Source organism: Salvelinus fontinalis, chromosome 5 (assembly GCF_029448725.1).
Source record: "Salvelinus fontinalis isolate EN_2023a chromosome 5, ASM2944872v1, whole genome shotgun sequence".
Classification (NCBI taxonomy): Eukaryota; Metazoa; Chordata; class Actinopteri; order Salmoniformes; family Salmonidae; genus Salvelinus; species Salvelinus fontinalis.
In genome coordinates, this window is record NC_074669.1 from 57,699,994 (window position 1) to 57,721,413 (window position 21,420).

Consider the following 21,420-nt stretch of genomic DNA (forward strand, 5'->3'; position numbering starts at 1 on the left):
TATCACCAGATAACTGCCCTGTTATAGTAGTGTAGATTTCAGAACTATACTATCACCAGATAACTGACCTGTTATAGTAGTGTATATGTCAGAACTATACTATCACCAGATAACTGACCTGTTATAGTAGTGTAGATGTCAGAACACTATACTAATACCAGATAACTGACCTGTTATAGTAGTGTAGATGTCAGAACACCGTAATATCACCAGATAACTGACCTGTTATAGTAGTGTAGATATCAGAACACTATACTATCACCAGATAACTGACCTGTTAAAGTAGTGTAGATGTCAGAACTATACTATCACCAGATAACTGACCTGTTATAGTAGTGTAGATGTCAGAACTATACTATCACCAGATAACTGCCGTGTTATAGTAGTGTAGATGTCAGAACTATACTATCACCAGATAACTGACCTGTTATAGTAGTGCAGATGTCAGAACACTATACTATCACCAGATAACTGACCTGTTATAGTAGTGTAGATGTCAGAACACTATACTATCACCAGATAACTGACCTGTTATAGTTATGTAGATATCAGAACTATACTATCACCAGATAACTGACCTGTTATAGTAGTGTAGATGTCAGAACTATACTATCACCAGATAACTGACCTGTTATAGTAGTGTAGATGTCTGAAGAACAGGAGAACAATGATGGTGAACCTAGTTATGAGCAGCTAGTGGAATTTCTCTGTCAGGTTGCCAGTGTGGTTTCTGATTTCTGAACAGGAGTGAGGCTTCCAACACAGTATATACATTCTACAGATTCATACAGTGCGTACATATAATATATAGAATATACTGGATTCATACTATATATTGGGTAAATTTTGGATTAGAATAATTGAGAATATTTAGGTTTATATTTCGGTCTTCAAAACTATAGAACCAAGAACTAGTTATTTTATTCATCACACAACACTACCCTTATACACTTTGGCTCTTTCTCACTTGTCTGAAAATCGGTCCTCTCCTTCCTTCATCTGCCAATCAGTGAGTATTCAGGGAAGGAGACAAGGAAAAGGGATTTTGAAGCAAATACCATTTGCATTTCCACAGATGACATACCAACACCCCCATCTGGTGGTTAATTCTGGTATTTTCTTTATTACCAGGGGCTGAACACATCAATAGAACACAGAACATCAATAGTATTCAGAGCAAGAGCGCTAACTTAGGATCAGTTTAGACTTTTAGATCACATTGAATAAGACTACATGGACAGGGAGGACCTGATCCTAGATCAGCACTTTACTCAGACACTTGATACACACTTTGTGTGCCTTTGTCTCTAGCTGATTAAAATGGTACAGAACAGATTCCAAGTGAACAATTAGTGTACATTTTTTTTATTGATGTACTGTATTTCTCATGAAGCCAAATAATGTTTTTAAACCAAATAATGTTTTATTAATTCATTGATTTTTATTCATAATTTGCATTATCTCACAATACGTCTGTAAATGATGTGTTCACTGCATAAAAAACATTATTTGTAAGTGATAATAATAATAAACAATATTAACTTTGTCCAACTGAAAGTCATTCCCTCCAGCTCTACAGAGTTCAAACTCACATTATTATCATATTCACTGTATTTGTGGTCATTAACTAGAAATTTTTAATCATCATCATCAACAGCAAAAATAAAATCATCATCAACAAAACAAATGCAATTATCATCATCATTAACAAGATTTTAATAAAATCATCATCAACAACAAGAAATTCATTATCATCAGCAAAAATAAATTCATCATCATCAACAACAAGAAAATCATCATCATCAACAACAACAAGAAAATCATCATCAACAACAACAAGAATAAAATCATCATCATCATTAGCAAGAACAAAATCATTATCCAGCCACATCGCTCAAGATTGACTTTGAACATTGAGAAATAAACTCAGCAAAAAAAGAAACGTCCCTTTTTCAGGACCCTGTCCTTCAAAGATACTTAGTAAAAATCAAAATAACTTCACAGATCTTCATTGTAAAGGGTTTAAACACTGTTTCCCATGTTTGTTCAATGACCCATAAACAATGAACATGCACCTGTGGAACAGTTGTTAAGACACTAACAGCTTACAGACGGTAGGCAATTAAGGTCACAGTTATGAAAACTGAGGACACTAAAGAGGCCTTTCTACTGACTCTGAAAAACACCAAAAGAAAGATGCCCAGGGTCCCTGCTCATCTACGTGAACGTGCCTTAGGCATGCTGCAAGGAGGCAGGAGGACTGCAGATGTGGCCAGGGCAATAAATCGCAATGTCCGTACTGTGAGACGGCTAAGACAGCGCTACAGAGAGACAGGACGGACAGCTGATTGTCCTCGCAGTGGCAGACCACTGTACGTATCTCAGAGCATCGTAGCACCATTAGGTGCAAAAACTTGACCTACCCAGTTGCGGCCCACTTTTTGGAGGCAGGCCACTCGATTCATCTTTGCGTTATATTGGCATCGAACATGTCACCCTCCCTAGGAGAGGGGGTGACCTTGATAATTTATTGTTAAGACGAGAGGCTGCTTGGATATTTAATTTAAAGACCCTTGCTCCTTCGGTCTTAACGTGGACTTTGATCTGAAGCCATTCTTGTGATTGTTGTGTTTGTTGTGACTTTGCCATTGTGGTTGTTTGTAGGCTTGTGTGGTCTTTAGTGAGTCTATGATCGTATGTTATCCATTTGTATTAATTGTATGTTGCTCATTCTATGCCGTTTTAATATGAGTAATTAACCAATGATATTAGGCCACGGTTGGCCATGATTACAGACACCTGTGTGTCTTGACACTATATATAAACGAGTCATCCCGCAGTGTCTGTGATTGTACCCTGATGAAGACAGCTTGCCTGTCGAAACGTTGGTAATTAAATATTTTTGCATCTGAGCTCCTAGAGTGTGCGGCTCTCCTTTATTTTCAAGACCACGTGTAACAACACCTGCACAGGATCGGTACATCCGAACATCACACCTGCGGGACAGGTACAGGATGGCAACAACAACTGCCCGAGTTACACCAGGAACGCACAATCCCTCCATCAGTGCTCAGACTGTCCGCAATAGGCTGAGAGAGGCTGGACTGAGGGCTTGTAGGCCTGTTGTAAGGCAGGTCCTCACCAGACATCACCGGCAACAACTGCGCCTATGGGCACAAACCCACCGTCGCTGGACCAGACAGGACTGGCAAAAAGTGCTCTTCACTGATGAGTTGCAGTTCTGTCGGATTTGCGTTTATCGTCAAAGGAAGGAGCTTTACACTGAGGCCTGTACTCTGGAGCGGGATCGATTTGGAGGGTCTGTCATGGTCTGGGGCGGTGTGTCACAGCATCATCGGACTGAGCTTGTTGTCATTGCAGGCAATCTCAAATCTGTGCAAAGCAAATCCTCCCCCCTCATGTGGTACCCTTCCTGCAGGCTCATCCTGACATGACCCTCCAGCATGAAAATCCCACCAGCCATACTGCCGGCCTGTGTGTGATTTCCTGCAAGACAGGAATGTCAGTGTTCTGCCATGGCCAGCAAAGAGGCCGGATCTCAATCCCATTGAGCACGTCTGGGACCTGTTGGATCGGAGGGTGAGAGCTAGGGCCATTCCCCCCAGAAATGTCCGGGAACTTGAGTGGGGTAACATCTCACAGCAAGAACTGGCAAGAGTGGGGGAAGAGTGAGTGGGGTAACATCTCACAGCAAGAACTGGCAAATCTGGTGCAGTCCAAGAGGAGGAGATGCACTGCAATACTTAATGCAGCTGGTGGCCAAACCAGATACTGACTGTTACTTTTGATTTTGACCCCCCCTTTGTTCAGGGACACATTATTCAATTTCTGTTAGTCACATGTCTGTGGAACTTGTTCAGTGTATGTCTCGGTTGCTGAATCTTGTTATGGTCATACAAATATTTACACATGTTAAAACTTCTTCGGGACAGGTGGCAGCATTTTCACTTTGGACGAATTGCGTGCCCAAACTGAATTTCCTCCTACTCTGTCCCAGAAGGTAGTACATGCATATTATTATTACTATTGTATAGAAAACACTCTGAAGTTCCGAAAACTGTTTGAATTATGTCTGTAAGTATAACAGAACTCATATGGCAGACAAAAACCTGAGATTCTGGTTATATGATTCTACTATAAAGGAGGGGCTCATAGGAGCTATTTTACTGAGTGGTCTGCAGAAATTCTCGCTCTCATTGTGCGCGCTCATGAGAGAGAGTGCTCTCATTCCAATGCCTTTTCTTCAGACAATGAAATTCCCCGGTTGGATCCTTATTGATGATTAATGTTAAAAACATCCTGAATATGGATTGCATACATCATTTGACTTGTTTCTACGACCTGTAACGGAACTTTTTGAGTTTTTGTCTGGAGGGATTGCTCGTGCGTCATGAAAATGGATTACTGGGCTGAACATACTAACAACAAGTGGCTAAATGATGGGCTTTATGGAACTTTATGGAACAAATCAGTCATTTATTGTCGAATTGGGAATCCTGGGAGTTTAAAAAAAAATCTGACACAGCGGTTGCATAGAGGATACGTTTATCTTTAATTCTGTGAATAACACTTGCATCTTTTATCAATGTTTATTATGAGTATTTCTGCAAAATCACCGGATGTTTTGGAATCAAAACATTACTGCACGTAACACGCCAATGTAAACTGAGAATTTTTTTATATATATATGCACATTATTGAACAAAACATAAATGTATTGTGTAACATGATGTCATATGACTGTCATCTGATGAAGATGTTCAAAGGTTAGTGATTCATTTTATCTCTATTTGTGGGTTTTGTGAAGCTATCTTTGCTGTGAAATAATGGCTGTGTTTTTTTTATATGGTGGTGAGCTAACATAAATATATGTTGTGTTTTCGCTGTAAAACATATTTTTTTTTTTATCGGACATGTTGGCTGGATTCACAAGATGTTTATCTTTCATTTGCTGTATTGGACTTGTTAATGTGTGAAAGTTAAATATTTCTAACAAATATTTTTTAATTTCCCGCGCTGCCTTTTCAGTGGAATGTTGGGGAGGTTTCCGCTAGTGGAACGTGTGTCCTAGACAGGTTTGCTGAAAATAAAGGCAGTTGACAGTGAGAGGGCGTTTCTTTTTTTGCTGAATTTACCTTCAAAACCGGCCATGGCATTGAACACTATTAAGGTATGGCCCAATAAAACATGATTTAAATCTACTTTATCAAAAATGATTATTAAGTAAATTATTTAAAGTATAATGAATGTGTAATATCTCTATATGAAACAAGAAATGCATTTTTTCACAATAGAACTTACATTAGGATGAAAACGCAGATATGTAAATTGCTAACAGGTCATATTGTTTATGAATGTATTTGTAAATATGACTTTCTGTGATCCAGTTGTGTATTTCCAGATCTGCACATTATTTCAACAACTCTGGGCAACTAGCTCCTTATATTTTGATTCTGTGATATATCCATCTCATGAGAGTTATTTCTGGTTGTCGAGTCTTTGAATGTTCAATTATACGTTAACATTTTGGTAAACAACAGTCATTACATACATTAGAACTCCACTTTATTTCATGTTGAAAGCCTCTTTCAAGCTCTTCAATGCATCACCAGGTGCTAATGCCTTCCAGTCCTCTGGGATATCAGCATTTTGTGCATGTGTGTCTTTAGCAATTGTCTCATTGAATTTGGCCATCACATACTTCCAGTAGTCTGAAGCCTTGATGCTGGGATCTCCAGTTATGATCCAGTCAGGGTAATATTTATGGTAGTCCTTGTAGGGGTGAGATTTGTGTTCTGTCAGGGAGGTTTTGAATGTGTTGTCACTAATCACTTTGGAGGAACATATGGCAGTTAGTAACACCTGTGTCTTTGAATTCCTCCAGCCACTGACTCCTTGTGGACGATGAATTGATGTAAAGTGTTCGGCATGCTCCTTCCCCCCTGCTTCACAGGGTGCACTGCAGAAAGGACATTGCTTGCCACAGCCAAACAGACTGGTGAACATCTTGTCCTGAGGCTTGAATGGCAGAGATCTGAGTCTCTTTTCAATGTCTCCTCCCTTATCGTACTCAGCTACCAGAGACTGCTTCATTTCTCCCACAGAATCTGTTAGGTAGTCAGCAAACTGTTTTGTGTCTGCAGTGTTCAGAATCAAGATGGACTCCAGAGCATCCTTGAGGACCAGCTTATCTTCAAGAGCTCTGCAGATGTTCTGAATGAATGTCTTGACATCATTTACATTTTTTGTGCCAGTTGTTTCTCTGATATTAGAGATTGTGTCAGTGATCGCCTTGACTATCTCTGAAATATGTTTATTTTCCAATTTCTCCAGACTGCTATCCTTTGACAATTGTTGGACAATCTGGTCAAACAGCCAGTCCTTCACAAACATTTCATAATGATTAATGTACCTTTTATATTTACCATATTCTCCATCTGTCAGGAGCTGTTTCAAAATTGAGAACTGGAAAGCCCCTCGTGTGCTGTAATCCTCTGACCCTTCACCTGTCTTCACTTCATCAACCACATCAAGACCAATCATTTTTGTCACGTAGTCCTGTACAGCTGGCCGTAAGAGCTTTGTGAACTCCTCAGCTTTCTTTTGGCACCGGTCTCGGTTATGAAATAAGTCTTTGAACTCAGTAAGGTACTCGTTCTTAGACTTTTCCAGACACTTCTTTGGGTCATTAACTTCAATGAAATGATTATGCATCTTCTGGAACTCTCTGACTGCTATGCCACAGATGTGTAGCTTCAGAGAAACCTCACATTCCTCACTGATTTTTACATTCTTCTGTTGTTGCAATGTTTCATCAATCTTGTTCAGCAGCTCTTTGATGTAAGTGTCGTGGTAATCTGTTTTGCTTTCCACCTTCTGTGTTATAAACAACTGACACTGTGTTATGATGTCATCACACAACTCTTGTAGTGTTTTCCTGTAATGGTCGATGTCCCAGTGCTTAACTAAGCAACCCAAATTCTCCACTAAATCCCCAGATTCCACAGCAAATTCTTTTTTACCACATTCCACCAGGTTGTTTCTAACAACCATACTATTGACGTGGCCACCCCTTGTTGATAGATTTCCCCTTAACATAAGGAAGGCACCTTGAGCCACATCTCTTCTTTGGAGTCCTTTGAAGTGCATCTCACAAATAGTTTTCTCCCACATGTTTTCAAACTCCTCCCTGAGTTTTTCATCTGATAGACCAGATTCTTTCTTTCTACAGTTCTGTAGCAGAGTCAGAACCTTCTTTTCCATTGTACTTGCCTGAGAACTCTTGATGTTGTTCAGTTCTGTCATTCCCTCTTTGATTTCAACAGCTCCTTGCAGTTTGTTCTTCACAGTATTTTCTGTCTCTCGTCTCAGTGTTTTGGCACTGGACACAAAGTCCTCCTTGTATTTTTCCACCAGATCCACATGGCCATCTTGCTTTTCAAAGTATTTTACTAGATTTTCTTGGATTTCCTTTTCTCCCAATGAAAGCTTCCTAGATGCTTCTATCATGAAGTCTTGTAGCACATCTCTTATGGACCTCTGGGGATGTTGATCTGTCATGACAATATTGGATATTTTAGTTTCAGCACTCACCATCCATGTATACATCTCCTTCTGGAAGGTCCATTCCCAACCATTGTACTCAGAGCATAATCTGGAGTACGCATCTGCAACCAAGCTGTTTCTGAAACTGAAGATGAATTTCTCAAATTTCACTGCCTCCCACAAGCTTTGTGTCCACTTCAGGAAATGTATCAAGCCATCATTTCTCTGGCATTTTCTGAAATCTTTCATCAAGGTCTTCTTGAAGCTGTACACAGCCTCACTGTATCCAGCATTGACTGGAGCCATAGGGGGAGTCCCATGCCAGAGTCCTGGGATGTAGCAGCAGCTTGTGTCTGGATCATACTCCATCACGTCAGTGAACTTAGTGATATTCTCCTTCTTCTCCATTCTGGCTGCTGCCTGGGTCATCTCATTCAACTGTTCCAACAACTTCTTTCTGTCCCTCATGTTGTTGTCATGAGCAGACATGTCTGACACATTCTGGTGCACAAAATGACATATCGGCTTCTTCCCCACTTCCTTCATCCTGATAAAAGCATGAACAACAATCTGTAGAATGTCTTTCATCTCTGTGGAGTTTTCCATGGCAATGTTGATGATAGTGACATCACTTAGTCCAATCACCAGTGTTGCCAGTTCGTTGTCATGTTCATAGCTATGATCTAGTTGAGCCAAATCTGGTGATTTCAACCCCTCTGTGTCAATGATCATGATGAAGTCACATTTCAACTCCTCCTTGAGTTCATTGTTGACTTTAATCAGTAGCATGAAGGCCCCTCTGGTGCATCTTCCACTGCTGACAGCAAACTGGACCCCAAACATGGTGTTGAGGAGAGTGGACTTCCCTGTGCTTTGGACCCCTAAAACTGTGACCACCCGGATCTTGCTGTTGGATTGGACAAGAGTATGAAGCTGAGTCAGAATACCTGATATCCATTTCAGAGGGATATTTGATGCATCTCCATCCACAAGCTCAATGGGGAAACCATCCAACAGCATCTGAGCACAAAATCCAGGGAGATGCTCCATCTGTTTCCTTTGAGGACTGTCTTCAGGGAGGGAGCAGGCAGACTCATATAACTGGCCCAACTCACGCAGGAAGTGTTCAAGACCCAAGGAACAATCAGACATTTGCCTATCCAAATCTTTAATGTCGTCTTTTTTCTCCGGAGAATTTTGGCAAAGATCTTTGTACTGGTCCCGCAAAGCAGACAGATTCTGCCGTGACAGATTGTCCAGATTTATCCGCATCCATTTGAGGAAATAGGATCGCTCTGCTCCTGAACTAGACAATCCTGAAATGAAGCTTGCCATTGCATCTGACATGTCAAATGTATTTTGCTTCTCTCTCAGCCCTTCCTCCTTTTTCTTCAGAGAGCTCTTGTAGTGTTCAATGTCTTGAACCCCTGCTTTTCTCAGTCTACACCTCTCTTTCTCCAACTGGGAAAGCTCTTTCCAGATTTGCCCTTGTAAGGGTAGCTGTTTGTCTTTGCATTTCATTGTGCCTTTGAAGTTCCTGGTGATTTCATCTGCCATCTTCCTGGCACTCTGACACTCATCACTGTCTTCATCAACCAGAATCCCAAACTGATGAGCCACGTCAACCATGTTTTCAATTGTCAATCTGTTTTTTCTTTGTTCGATGACATCACCCACAGATGAATGCAGGGTTTTGACAAATTCTGCATCATTCTGCTTCTTCTTCACAATCACATTTGTTTCTTTAATCCTGCAGTTTGTGATCATTTTCTTCAATGTGTCCAACCTGAATGTTTTTTTCTGAGAATTGACAACCAGATATAACTCTGCTTTTGTGATTTTGCCTCCTAAAACCTTGAGATCTGCCTCAAAATCATCAATGAAAATGTAAACTGCAGCTGATGTTTGACACAGAAAGGAGAACTGTGTTTCAAAGGACCTGATGTCTCCTCTGAGATTGGCCACCGCCACAGGCTTAGTGAACATGTCTATGTTTCTGTTCCCACATGGAAAGTACCAGCTGATTTCAACCAGACCATCTGAGATTTGACGAGGGACATCGCCACATTCCATATTATGATGAACAAAAGTGTCATGGTACTGTTGAGGGTTACTAAGCAACTTGTTCAAGATCTGAGACTTGAACAGGCTGCTCTCTCCTAACCTAACAAAGGACACCATAGGAATATCAGAGACAACAATTCTCTCCTCCACAAAAGCATTTGTGGCCGTTTGGGAAGAGGGTCTAAACTTCCTCACTATGTCCCTCAAGGCCCAGAGCATCAAAGTGATTTTTTCTGTGTCACAGTTGGGCAGCAGCAGAGGAACAGCAAACTGACACATGGACATTTTCTGGACCATCTCTTGCTGCAGGAAACCATCTGAACACAGAAACAGGGCAGTTATCAGGTCCAGTGGATTAATTACATTGCTGCTATCAGTGTCAGTGTTCAGGTTGCCTACTCCACAATAGGAAACCTCCTGGTCAGTGGTCAGACATTTCACACTCCTAGCATTCACATTTGCCATCATTAATTTCTTCAGGAAGGCCCCTGGAAGTGACTGCATAGTGGGAAGAGGTTCATCTGATGTAGTATCAGCATTTATCTCAAGGACAGAACTTAACGTCAGCTTGTTTTCATAATGATCTTCTAGTCCAGTCTTTGACAACAGCTCCCTGAGAAAAGGTCCTGTAAATAGAAATGAAAGAGAGCCATGATTATAAATCCTCTTCAACGTGAAGCAGAAAAACACCCTAACAGGTGTTTACACTGTACTTTGGATGAAGTTAAAGCAAGCAGAGTCAGACCATATTTGTGACACAGTGACTCACAGAAATGGAAGCAAACATGTGAATTCAGATACAGTTTGAGCTGTGAATCCATTGAGCTCCTTAACTCCTAAATGAGCTGTTATGAGATCAGATATGGTAGGGTATTTTCTCTATACATTACAGCATGGAATAAAGGTACAATAACATGTCCTGTTTCTAGATCTATATCAGTATCTCTATACATTACAACATGGAATAAAGGTACAATAACATGTCCTGTTTCTAGAACTATATCAGTATCTCTATACATTACAGCATGGAATAAAGGTACAATAACATGTCCTGTTTCTAGATCTATATCAGTATCTCTATACATTACAGCATGGAATAAAGGTACAATAACATGTCCTGTTTCTGTTGCATGATGCAGCTTGATGTACAAGTAGTGAACACGCCCTGAGCAGGAAGCTAGTTTATTGCAGGGCCTTTCCCTCAATACATCTCCTTACTGCTGAGTGCCAAGCAGAGACTCATTTAGTCCCAGTTTTACACTGTTTGGTATGACTCGGATCCAACTCCCAACCTACCAATCGCAGGCCGGACACTAAACACAAGGCTAGTGGTTAGTCGAATGAGACACCAAAATATTCTGGACAATCCTTGCATACACCGTTTTCTCAGCACTTTTGGCTGTTGTTGCGTCACATGACTTCCTGGATAAGCTGATGATGGAAAGTGTCCCGATGTAACTAAACATCTGGACACCAAATGTTCATCCAAGTATTATGTGTAATTATTGAAGAACCACGTTAATGACAGTAGCAATTTTGGTTTTATGAATCAAGGTAAGGTGTCTGTTTCGGTTAGAAACAACTGATTTAGCAAATCAAAATCATTTGGATTTGTGTGCCAGTAAAAACTGTTTTTACAACGTAACATAAGACGCAAAAAGTTACTTCGTTACACTATTTCAGAGATCTGCAACCCCCCCAAAATATACAGCTGGATCCAGGATTCTTACAGGGTTTCAAGTTCAATGTCTAATTTAACTGTTAAATGTTTACCATATTATATAATATGAACATAAAATGTAGCCATACGGCAATACATAGCATAGTGGTTAAGAGCATTTGGGCCAAAAAATCAAAAGTTTGCTGGTTCAAATCCCTGAGTTGACTAGGTGAACAATCTGGCAATGTTCCCTTGAGGAAGGTACTTAACCCACATTTCTCCTTTAAGTCGCTCTGGATAAGAGCATCTGCTAAATGGCTAAAATGTACAGTAAATATAAACACATGCAAGGAAAGAAGAAAAGCAATGTTTCCATCAAGACACCAGACATTGGTTTTAAACATTTAATTAAAGGTTGATGTCCACGCCCCCGTGGAAATCTAATGAGCATTAAAAAAAACATCCCCATAAAAATCTGTCAGTTTAAACTAGAGATATGTTTTTTTGCATTGGATGCGTCTCAAGGTGACAGAGCTAGAGCGGTGGTTGTCAGACCATGAGACATCCCAACAATCAGTCTTCTCACATAATCGTCTGTAGCGTCCGAACGGTTTGGCCTAGAAACTATAATGACCCCTCTATGGTAAGATGACTCTCATGAACACAATGGTTTTCTCAGTTTTAAAGACTCCTCTGAAGTCGGTACAGCCGATCTGCCAACTTCTGTCTGTAGTGTCCGAAACAGTTTGGGCTACACACTAATATGTCCACTCTGTGCAAAGGTGAGACTCTCCCGACACGTACATGTCAGTCGTTTTGCTCTCGTCTGAAGGTCCCCCAGTATCAGTTGAAGAAATGAAGGGAAGTACAGTGTATTTGAAAAGTATTCAGACCTCTTCTTTTTTTCAACATTTTGTTATGTCACAGCCTTTTTCTAAAATGGATTCATAGTTATTTTTTTCCTCATACCCCATAATGACAAAACATTTTTTTTTTAATGTTTGCAATCTATTATTTAAAAAACTGAATGACCATGAGAAACAAGATTCTTTGGTCTGATGAAACCAATATTGAACTCCTTGGCTTGAATACAAAGTGTCATGTCTGGAGGAAAGCTGGCACCATCCCTATGGTGAAGCATGGTGGTGGCAGCATCATGCTGTATGGATGTTTTTCAGTGGCAGGGACTGGGAGAATTGTCAAGATCGAGGGAAAGGTGAAAGGTGCAAAGTACAGAGAGATCATTGATGAAAACCTGGGGCCAAGGATAACTAAGTACACAGCCAAGACAATGCAGGAGTGGCTTCGGGACAAGTCTCTGAAGAGCCCGGACTTGAACCCGATCAAACATCTCTGGAGAGATCTGAAAATAGCTGTGCAGCGACGCTCCCAATCCAACCTGACAGAGCTTGAGAGGATCTGCAGAGAAGAATGGGAGAAACTCCCCAAATATAGGTGTGCCATGAAGACTCAAGGCTGTAATTGCTGCCAAAGGTGCTTCAACAAAGTACAGAGTAACGGGTCTGAATACTCATGTAAATGTTATTTACCGTTTTATTTTTAACTTCTTTGACATACTGGTTATGTTCAGAATTTCGGATGACTGACGTGCCCAAAGTAAACTCCCCATTACTCAGGCCCAGAAGTTAGGATATGCATATAATTGGTAGCATTGGACAGAAAACACGCTGAAGTTTCTAAAACCGTTAAAATAATGTCTGTGAATATAACAGAACTGATATGGCTTCCGGATAAAAAAAACTTGAGGTCACAGGCCATTTCAATGCTTGCCTATGGGATATACAAAGGAATTCCTCCCAGATTGCAGTTCCTATGGCTTCCACTAGATGTCAACTGTCTTTAGAAAGGGTTTCAGGCTTGTGTTTTGAAAAATGAGCAAGTAGTTGTAGTTTTTCCAAGGTGTCTCTCATTCGAAAAGTAGTCTTGTTGGCGCGTGAATGAGGTGGGCGCTCTTCTTTATTTATCTTCCCTATTGGACATACTATTCTCCGTCTTAAATATTATCGTTTATTTAGATATTAGAGTACCTGCGGATTAATTAGAAACATCGTTTGACTTGTTTGGACGAACTTTACCGGTAACTTTTTGGATTCATTTGTATACATGTTGAACGAGTGGATTACTGAGATCATTGGCGCCAACTAAACAGACTTTTTTGGATATAAAGAAGGACTTTATCGAACAAAATGATAATTCATTGTGTAGCTGGGACCCTTGGGATTGCAAACAGAGGAAGATATTCAAAGGTAAGTGATTTATTTAATTGCTATTTGTGATTATGTGACACCTGTGCTGGTTGAAAAAGTTTGATGTGGGGCGCTGTCCCCAGATAATCGCATGGTCTGCTTTCACCGTAAAGCCTTTTTGAAATATGACAACACGGTTGGATTAACAAGAAGTTAAGCTTTTAAATGGTGTATGACACTTGTATTTTCATGAATGTTTAATATTACTATTTCTGTATTTTGAATTTTGTGCTCTGCAATTTCACCGGATGTTGTCGTAGGTGTCCCGCTAGCGGTTCATGCGCCCAAACAGGTTTAATAAATGTTCAAAAATTTCTAAAAACCTGTTTTTGCTTTGTCATGATGGGGTATTGTGTGTAATTTAATGAGAGGAACAATTATTTAATCTATTCTAGAATAAGGCTGTAACGTAACAAAATGTGGAAAACTTAAGTGGTCTGAATACTTTCCGAATGAACTGTATACAGTGGGGAGAACAAGTATTTGATACACTGCCGATTTTGCAGGTTTTCCTACTTACAAAGCATGTAGAGGTCTGTAATTTTTATCATAGGTACACTTCAACTGTGAGAGACGGAATCTAAAAATCCAGAAAAACACATTGTATGATTTTTAAGTAATTAATTTGCATTTTATTGCATGACATAAGTATTTGATCACCTACCAACCAGTAAGAATACCGGCTCTCACAGACCTGTTAGTTTTTCTTTAAGAAGCCCTCCTGTTCTCCACTCATTACCTGTATTAACTGCACCTGTTTGAACTCATTACCTCTATAAAAGACACCTGTCCACACACTCAATCAAACAGACTCCAACCTCTCCACAATGGCCCAGACCAGAGAGCTGTGTAAGGGCATCAAGGATAAAATTGTAGACCTGCACAAGGCTAGGATGGGCTACAGAACAGCTTGGTGAGAAGGCAACAACTGTTGGTGCAATTATTAGAAAATGGAAGAAGTTGAAGATGACAGTCAATCTCCCTCGGTCTGGGGCTCCATGCAAGATCTCACCTCGTGGGGCATCAATGATCATGAGGAAGGTGAGGGATCAGCCCAGAACTACACGGCAGGACCTGGTCAATGACCTGAAGAGAGCTGGGACCACAGTCTCAAAGAAAACCATTAGTAACACACTACGCCGTCATGGATTAAAATCCTGCAGCGCACGCAAGGTCCCCCTGCTCAAGCCAGCGCATGTCCAGGCCCGTCTGAAGTTTGCCAATGACCATCTGGATGATCCAGAGGAGGAATGGGAGAAGGTCATGTGGTCTGAAGAGACAAAAATAGAGCTTTTTGGTCTAACTCCACTCGACGTGTTTGGAGGAAGAAGAAGGCTGAGTACAACCCCAAGAACACCATCCCAACCGTGAAGCATGGAGGTGGAAACATCATTCTTTGGGGATGCTTTTCTGCAAAGGGGACAGGACGACTGCACCGTATTGAGGGGAGGATGGATGGGGCCATGTATCGCGAGATCTTGGCCAACAACCTCCTTCCCTCAGTAAGAGCATTGAAGATGGGTCGTGGCTGGGTCTTCCAGCATAACAACGACCCGAAACACACAGCCAGGGAAACTAAGGAGTGGCTCCGTAGGAAGCATCTCAAGGTCCTGGAGTGGCCTAGCCAGTCTCCAGACCTGAACCCAATAGAAAATCTTGGGAGGGAGCTGAAAGTCCGTATTACCCAGCGACAGCCCCGAAACCTGAAGGATCTGGAGAAGGTCTGTATGGAGGAGTGGGCCAAAATTCCTGCTGCAGTGTGTGCAAACCTGGTCAAGAACTACAGGAAATGTATGATCTCTGTAATTGCAAACAAAGGTTTCTGTACCAAATATTAAGTTCTGCTTTTCTGATGTATCAAATACTTATGTCATGCAATAAAATGCAAATTAATTACTTAAAAATCATACAATGTGATTTTCTAGATTTTTGTTTTAGATTCCGTCTCTCACAGTTGAAGTGTACCTATGATAAAAATTACAGACCTCTACATGCTTTGTAAGTAGGAAAACCTGCAAAATCGGCAGTGTATCAAATACTTGTTCTCCCCACTGTATATGGAGACTGTTCAGTGCCAAAAATAAGGGTTTAAATACATGTAATAATACAAACATTATGTTTCCTAATTTTTCTTATATCTCTTAGATATAGGACAGACACTTCAGAACAGCCTTCATTTTTATTTTGGGAGGGACTATCGTTGTTCCATGCTGGTATCGTTGTTCCATGCTGGTATGAGCAGTTGGCTGTGAATGCCTTCACTTAGCCATTAACTGATGCCGATTGCTTAGGTTCTGCTCACTACAGTGTTGTCTGGATAGGGGGCGGCAGGCAGCCTAGCAGTTAGAGCATTGGGCCAGTAAAGGAAAGGTTGGTGGATCGAATTCCTGAGCTGACAAGGTAAAAATCTGTCATTCTGCCCCTGAACGAGACAGTTAACCCACAGTTCCTAGGCCGTCATTGTAAATAAGAATTTGTTCTTAACTGACTTGCCTAGTTAAATTAAATAAAATAGAACATGATGTTAAGGCCCATCACTGTACACTTTGTCACCACACACGCAGCTGCAATTCTAGTAAAGCGATGACATACATATGGCATGCTGTTCTAACAACGCTGCTATAGTATAACATGCAAACACTTCACACAGCAGGAATTACTGTCACGATCTTTCAAGATCGAACCCAGAAGCAGACCAGGACAAGGAGCGTAGGAAGAAGGTGAGTATTTATTTACAGTGAAATGTGAAAAGGTAGATATATCCAGATGGCGTAGCGGGCAGCGGTGGTGAGTAGATGAGAGGAAATAGGTGAATCCAATGGATTAGCAGAATCCTCTGTCAACCAGGCGGGAATGGAGTGAATGATCCAGGTGAGTAATGTTCATGGCTAACGATCCGGCAGGGAATGGAAGTCAGGTCAGAGCTTTTGAAGGGTAGAGATGATGATCAGGACAGGTGTGCAGATTACTGACGGGAAACAGGTGCGAGTGAAATCAATCTCCCAATGAGCTAATTCGCCCGGCAACCAGACAGGGTGCGTTCCAGGACACCTGAAACACACTCCAGGACAGACACACAGGCAAACCCAGACTCAGGAAGCGGGATTCGTGACAATTACATTACATGCCAGAGAGAAAAATAGAAGGTTTTTGCACTTCAGATTGATGGCCCTCTCTCAGACCTGGCTACAGATCTTATCTGAGCAGACACTGTTACTAGGCCGTAAATCAAAGTCCACAAGCAACAGATAGGATTTGGCCGTTCTGGAACCTATAGAAACGTGGCAATGGTGCCCTTTACTACAGCAGTACCATGTAAGGCTATACATTGCAGTGGTAACGTTAAATTACAAACAATATAAAACTTGCTGATACACAAACTTAGTAGGCAGCAATTATAATGACTAACACTTGTTACATTTTTAGTAGTGATAGCACCGAGTACACAAAAACAATGCTAACATTAACTGGAAGCTAGCAAAATTATATTACAAACATATCTTACAATTACTAGGCTACTACCTGACGCTCTCGTAGTCCATTTGGGATAAAATGACAGGAGGGCAGCTCGGAACTGCTGAAACTGGATTTTAAAGAACTGATTCTAACTGTGAAATACTCCAAAAAGCAGCCAGTTATTTCAGGCCCTGGGACATCGCTCGGCTGCAACAGCGGAAGATTCAGCAGGCTACTGGCATTACATATCTGGCTAAAAGACTACTGTAGACCTGGTGACATACATTTTATAGGTAACTTTCGGAAACAGAAGATGCTCTACAGGAATGACGGAGTCCATCGAAATCATCTTGGTGACGGGACCCTGTCGCATTTCAAGAGCGTGTTGAGAAAATGACTTATCAGTGACCCAAGCCCTGCTCAGATAATCCCTACCATCGTGTCGCTGAGCTGTCATAATGCTGCTGCAAATGTACATTTCCCAGGTGTGTTGTCAGTCATAATGTAAGTAACTTCATTTTATCCTACAGCTACTGTCAGCAGTAATCATGTGCCTATGAACTTTATTGATACTATTAACACAGATGGTTTGCCCTAGTAGAAAGCCCACTGTGAGCAGTTCACCCTGCCCTATCAGCTCAAATAAATACCACGGTCATGTCTTCTCCCAGTAAAGCAATACAAAACTATCAAGCAACCCAGAAAGGTGGTAAAAAACATAAAGAAGACCTACTCAATATTCAGTTGCACCCCCTTTTGCCCTCAGAACAGCCTCAATTTGTTGGGTGACAGACTCTACAAGGTGTCGAAAGAGTTCCAGAGCGATGCTGGCCCATGCTGACTCCAATGCTTCCCACAGTTCTGTCAAGTTGGCTGGTAGTGGATCTCTACTCTGAATAGCTCATTCCATCTCATTAGATTGAGATCTGGTGACTGGGCAGGCCACTGTAGTAAGCTGAATTCACTGTCATGTTCGTGGAAAAAGTCCTGGACAATTCTGGCCTTGTGACATGGGGCTTTATTCTGCTGAACAAATCTATTCGCAGATGGATACACTGCTGCCATGAAGGGATGCACCTGATCGGCACTGACGTTCAGATGTCCTGTGGCATTCAAATGCTGCTCCACTTTTCTCAAGGGGCACAATCTGTGTCATGAAAACACAGCCCACACCATCACACCACCACAACGATCCTGCAACGTTGACATGTTGGATGTATGTCCTTATGTGGTTTTCTCCATACCCTAGTCCTACCATCAGCGTGACACAGCAGGAACCGGGATTCATTAGACTAGGCAATGTTTTTTAAATTCTCCAGTGTCCAGTGTTTTCATTCCTTAGCCTAGTGCAACCACAGTTTTTGTTTTTTGCTGAAAGAAGTGGAACTCTGTAAGGTCATCAGCTGCCATACGCCTATCCTGTCAAGGTACGACAAGTTGTGCATTCTTTATGGGTCTTTGGGCACCAACGTTGTACTGGACTGTCAGTTGACTAACTGTAAACTGTCAGTTGACTAACTGTAGCCCGTCTGTTGCTCTGCACAATTGTGTCAGCCTCCTTTGTCCTCTTTCATCAATGACCCATTCATGGTCTGCCGTTGGCTGGATGTCCTTTAGGTGGGACCATTCTTGATACACACGGGAAACTGTTGAGCTTGAAAAACCCAACAGCTTTGCAGTTCTTGACACACTCAAACCGGTACGCCTGACACCTCATACCATACCCAGTTCAAAGGCACTTAAATGTTTTGTCTTGCCCATTCACCCTCTGAATGGCACATGTACACAATCCATGTCTCAATTGTTTCAAGGCTTAAAAATCATTCTTCAACCTGTCTCCCCTTTATTTACACTGATTGAAGTGGATTTGACATCATTAAGGGATCACAGCTTTCACCTGGATTCCCCTGTTGTGGAAAGAGCAGGTGTTCCTAATGTTTATACACTCAGTGAGAATATCTCATGTCAAATGTTGTTGAAGTAATATGGCTACAGATTCACCTGCCTCACTTAAAACATATTCTTGTGGTAAGTTTCTATAGACCATCAAGTGCTACCAGTTTGTCACTCCCTGACCTTAGAGATCCTTTTAATTCTTTATTAGGTTAGGTCAGGGTGTGACTAGGGTGGGCAATCTATGTTTTCTATTTCTTTGTTGGCCTGGTATGGTTCCCAATCAGAGGTAGGTGTCTATCGTTGTCTCTGATTGGGGATCATATTTAGGCAGCCTTTTCCCACCTGTTGTTTGTGGGATCTTGTTTTTGTGTAGCTGCCTGTGAGCAGCCCAGAACGTCACTTTTTGTTTTCTTCTCTATTGTTTTTGGTGAGTTTCATATTTATTAAACATGTGGAACTCTAAGTACGCTGCGCCTTGATCCATTCATTCCAACGAACGTTACAGAAGATCCCAGCACCCACGGACCAAGCAGCGTGCCCAGGAGGAGCAGAGATCCTGGGCCTGGGAGTAAAGCCAGGAGTGGAGGACATTCTGGACTTGGGACGAAATCATAGCAGGAGACAGAAGCCTGCCATGGAAGCAGCGAAGGAGCAACAGCGACGACGCCGGGGTTCGCGGCCACAAAGACAGCCCAAAGGACAGCACAAAAAAATGTTTTGGGGTGGTCGGCGGAGCCGAGGTGTGAACCAGAGACAACCTGGGAGGAGGTAGAGAGGTGGACGGTCGACCCAGGGAGAGTGCCAGAGCACACCTGGGAGTCAATGGAACAGTGCGAGGAGGGATACCGGAGAATGGAGTTGGCGAGGAGTATGTGGCAACGCAGGCGTTTGGAGGAGCGTGTTACCAGTCTGGTGCAATCTGTGCCGGTCCCACGCATCAGGCCTCCAGTGCGCCTCCCCGGTCTGGTACGTCCTGTGTCTCCTCCTCGTACTCGCCCTGATGTACGCCTCCACAGCCCAGTACGTCCTGTTCTAGCTACTCGCACTCGCCCTGAAGTGCGTGTCACCAGTCCGGTGCCACCTGTACCGGCCCCAAGCATCAGGCCTCTAGTGCGCCTCCCCAGTCCAGTATGTCCTGTGCCTGCTCCTCGCACTCGCCCTGAGGAGCGTGTCACCAGTCCGGTGCAACCTGTACCGGCCCCACGCATCAGGCCTCCAGTGCGCCTCCCCAGTCCAGTACGTCCTGTGCCTGCTCCTCGCACTCACCCTGAAGTACCGGTACCACCAGTGTCGGCCCCATGCACCAGGCTTCCAGCGAGGGTTCGCAGTCCAGAGCCTCCGGCGAGTGTTCCCAGTCCAGAGCCTCCGGCGACGGTTCCCAGTCCGGAGCTTCCGGCGACAGTTCCCAGTCCGGAGCCTCCGGCGACGATCCACGGTCCGGTTCCTCCGGCGACGATCCACGGTCCGGAGCCTCATGCGACGATCTATGGTCCGGAGTCCACGGCGACGATCCATGGTCCGGAGCGTCCGGTGACGATCCACGGCCCGGTTCCTCCAGTGACGATCCACAGTCCGGAGCCGTCTGCGACGATCTACGGTCCGGAGTCCCCGGCGACGATCCACAGTTCGATTCCTCCGGCGATGAATCACAGTCCAGAGTTTCCGGCGATGATCCCCACACCAGGGGCGCCACCGAAGTTGGTGGAGCCACGAGCGGAGCGGGGTCTGCGTCCCGTACCGGAGCCGCCACCGAGGGTAGATGCCCACCCGGACCCTCCCCTATAGGTTCAGGTTTGCGGCCAGGAGGGGGGGATACTGTCACGCCCTGACCTTAGAGATCCTTTTAATTCTCTATTTGGTTAGGTCAGGGTGTGACTAGGGTGGGCAAACTATGTTTTCTATTTCTTTGTTGGCCTGGTATGGTTCCCAATCAGAGGCAGCTGTCTATCGTTGTCTCTGATTGGGGATCATATTTAGGCAGCCTTTTCCCACCTGTTGTTTGCGGGATCTTGTTTTTGTGTAGCTATCTGTGAGCAGCCCAGAAAGTCATGTTTCGTTTTCATCTCTATTGTTTTTGGTGAGTTTCATATTTATTAAACATGTGGAAGTCTAAGTACGCTGCGCCTTGGTCCATTCATTCCAACGAACGTGACACAGTCAGTATCTACATCATATGTGTGGAATTCTTAATAATGTACAGTACGTGATATGAACAGAGATGTATATTTTCTGTGACCTAAATATTGACTGGCTTTCATCAAACTGTCCACTCAAGAAAAAGCTTCTAGCTGTAACAAGTGCCTGCAACCTGTTTCAGGTTTCAGGCAACCTACCAGGGTATTTACAAACAGCACAGAATTGAAATCATCCACATGTATTGATGACATCTTACTAATGCTGCAGAAATCTGCTCTAAAGCAGAATCCAAAATCCATCGGTTTTCTCACAAACGTTTTGACGAACGGCCTAAAGACTATGACTCTCGCAAACACGATTGTGTTCTTCATTTTG

General features: G+C 42.6%; 1 protein-coding gene across 1 annotated transcript in view; it reads right to left on the reverse strand.

Moving 5' to 3' along the window:
• Positions 1-4,053: 4,053 nt before the first annotated feature.
• LOC129856142 (interferon-induced very large GTPase 1-like) overlaps positions 4,054-21,420 on the reverse strand; it is a 51,889-nt gene continuing 34,522 nt past the window's right edge. The window contains exon 7 of the mRNA XM_055924247.1: positions 4,054-10,256. Within this exon, the coding sequence (XP_055780222.1) occupies positions 5,587-10,256 (4,670 nt within the window). The 3' untranslated portion in view covers positions 4,054-5,586. The remainder of the gene's footprint in view (positions 10,257-21,420) is intronic.